The sequence below is a fragment of the Tachysurus fulvidraco genome, chromosome 7 (assembly GCF_022655615.1).
Source record: "Tachysurus fulvidraco isolate hzauxx_2018 chromosome 7, HZAU_PFXX_2.0, whole genome shotgun sequence".
NCBI lineage: Eukaryota > Metazoa > Chordata > Actinopteri > Siluriformes > Bagridae > Tachysurus > Tachysurus fulvidraco.
Genome location: NC_062524.1, coordinates 185,468 through 187,967, shown reverse-complemented (window position 1 = coordinate 187,967; position 2,500 = coordinate 185,468). Strand labels below are relative to the sequence as shown.

The following is a 2,500-nucleotide window of genomic DNA, read 5'->3' as shown; positions in this document are numbered from 1 at the left end:
GTGTGTGTGTGTGGTGTGTGTGTGTAGTTTGGATGTGTGTGTGTGTGTGTGTGTGTGTGTGTGTGTGTGTGTGTGTGTTTGTTTGTGTGTTTGTGTGTGTGTGTGTGTGTTTGTGTGTGTGTTTGTGTGTGTGTGTGTTTGTGTGTGTATGTGTGTGTGTGTGTGTATGTGTGTTTGTGTGTGTGTTTGTGTGTATGTGTGTGTTTGTGTGTGTGTGGGTGTGTGTGTGTGTGTGTTTGTGTGTGAGTTTATCATTGGTCATGGGATCTTAACAAACAGAGCTCTGTGTGTGTTATTTGTGGTGTTTCTATAGAAAGGATTTACAGAAGTGTTTGTGTATAATGTCTGTTGGTGTTTGCCCCATTTGCCCCCAGACCCCAACACCATACAGCAGAATGTGTTCAGTTATAGTTGGTGTAATTTGAGTCAGATTATAATTGGGACTTGTTTTTAGTAGTGAGGTGTGTTCTATTGACTTCTGGATCTTTTCTGAAAAGTGATAATTGGTCTTTTCTCACACACACACACACACACACACACACACACACACACACACACACACACACACACACACACACACACACACACACACACACACACACACCCCTCCCCCCATCTCTCTGATGTTTATCAGGTGGTGAATAATTCAGGCTCAGACGGCCAGGTTTACATTCCTGAACACTGAAACATTGCTATAGGATCTTTAGAACCCACAGAATTCTTCTTCACACACACACACACACACACACACACACACACACACACACACACACACACACACACACACACACACACACACACACACACACACACACACACACACACACACACACACACACACACACACACACACACACACACACAAAGTGAATGCACAGATTGTAAGCTCTGCTCTTGACTATAATGCTGTGTTTATTCACCCAGACAAGCAGGAACATGCTGATATCCCTGTAATGCCTCCAACTCTGATTTTTACCCTCACTGTGACTCTGTGCTGGTGCAGGTGGGAATGAGTGGGCGGGGCAGTGTGATGTTCCCCCTGAGGAATCTCCATGGAGTGAGGAGGCATGTGAGGAGATGTGGGAACGTGTGGAGGGAGTGAGGCACAAACTGACCCGAATCCTGAACCCAGCTAAAGTCACTCCGTATCTGCGCCAGTGTAAAGTCATCGATGAAGAGGACGAGGATGAAGTGCTCAACTCCACACAGCTTCCTCTACGCATCAGCAAGGCTGGTCAGAGCAACTGCCCCATTATCCCCACCTCACCTAACTCATCCATCTCTCCCTCACTTTATTGCCCCGCTAATTCTCTCTAATGACATGGTTTCACCCTACTACCCCACCTTACTTCCTCTACTGTACTGAATATTACCTTACTGCCTTTCCCAGCTGCCTCATTGTCACCTTACTGCCTCAACTCCATCTTACTACCCCCAGAGTTAAATACCCCGGATGACCATTACAGGTCCTTCTCAAAAAATTTGCATATTGTGATAAAAGTTCATTATTTTCCATAATGTAATGATAAAAATTAAACTTTCATATATTTTAGATTCATTGCACACCAACTGAAATATTTCAGGTCTTTTATTGTTTTAATGCTGATGATTTTGGCATTACAGCTCATGAAAACCCAAAATTCCTCAAAAAATTAGCATATCATGAAAAGGTTCTCTAAACGAGATATTAACCTGATCATCTGAATCAACTAATTAACCTTAAACACCTGCAAAAGATTCCTGAGGCTTTTAAAAACTCCCAGCCTGGTTCATTACTCAGAACCGCAATCATGGGTGAGACTGTCGACCTGACTGCTGTCCAGAAGGCCATCATTGACACCCTCAAGCGAGAGGGTAAGACACAGAAAGAAATTTCTGAACGAATAGGCTGTTCCCAGCGTGCTGTATCAAGGCAACTCAGTGGGAAGTCTGTGGGAAGGAAAAAGTGTGGTAAAAAACGAGAAGAGGTGCCCGGACCCTGAGGAAGATTGTGGAGAAGGACCGATTCCAGACCTTGGGGGACCTGCGGAAGCAGTGGACTGAGTCTGGAGTAGAAACATTCCCCAGGTCAAGCCACTTTTAAACCAGAAACAGCGGCAGAAGCGCCTGACCTGGGCTACAGAGAAGCAGCACTGGACTGTTGCTCAGTGGTCCAAAGTACTTTTTTCGGATGAAAGCAAATTTTGCACGTCATTCGGAAATCAAGGTGCCAGAGTCTGGAGGAAGACTGGGGAGAAGGACATGCCAAAATGCCTGAAGTCCAGTGTCAAGTACCCACAGTCAGTGATGGTCTGGGGTGCCATGTCAGCTGCTGGTGTTGGTCCACTGTGTTTTATCAAGGGCAGGGTCAAAGCAGCTAGCTATCAGGAGATTTTGGAGCACTTCATGCTTCCATCTGCTGAAAAGCTTTATGGAGATGAAGATTTAGTTTTCCAGCACAGTAATACCATGGGTCAGTAACCCATTTACCAGTGGTTTACTGACCCATGGTATTACTGTG

The 2,500-nt window shown here is 45.2% G+C and overlaps 2 protein-coding genes across 4 annotated transcripts in view; both read left to right on the top strand.

Annotated features, from left to right (window-relative positions):
- The window catches only part of LOC113653753 (interferon-induced very large GTPase 1-like), an 859,689-nt gene that overhangs the window by 696,174 nt on the left and 161,015 nt on the right, over nt 1–2,500 (top strand). The window lies entirely within an intron of this gene.
- The window catches only part of zmp:0000000896 (caspase recruitment domain-containing protein 11), an 18,564-nt gene that overhangs the window by 1,434 nt on the left and 14,630 nt on the right, over nt 1–2,500 (top strand). For both annotated transcript variants that reach the window (XM_027179681.2, XM_027179680.2), the window contains exon 2: nt 1,004–1,234. In XM_027179681.2, coding sequence (XP_027035482.2) covers nt 1,004–1,234 — 231 coding nt within the window. The remainder of the gene's footprint in view (nt 1–1,003; nt 1,235–2,500) is intronic.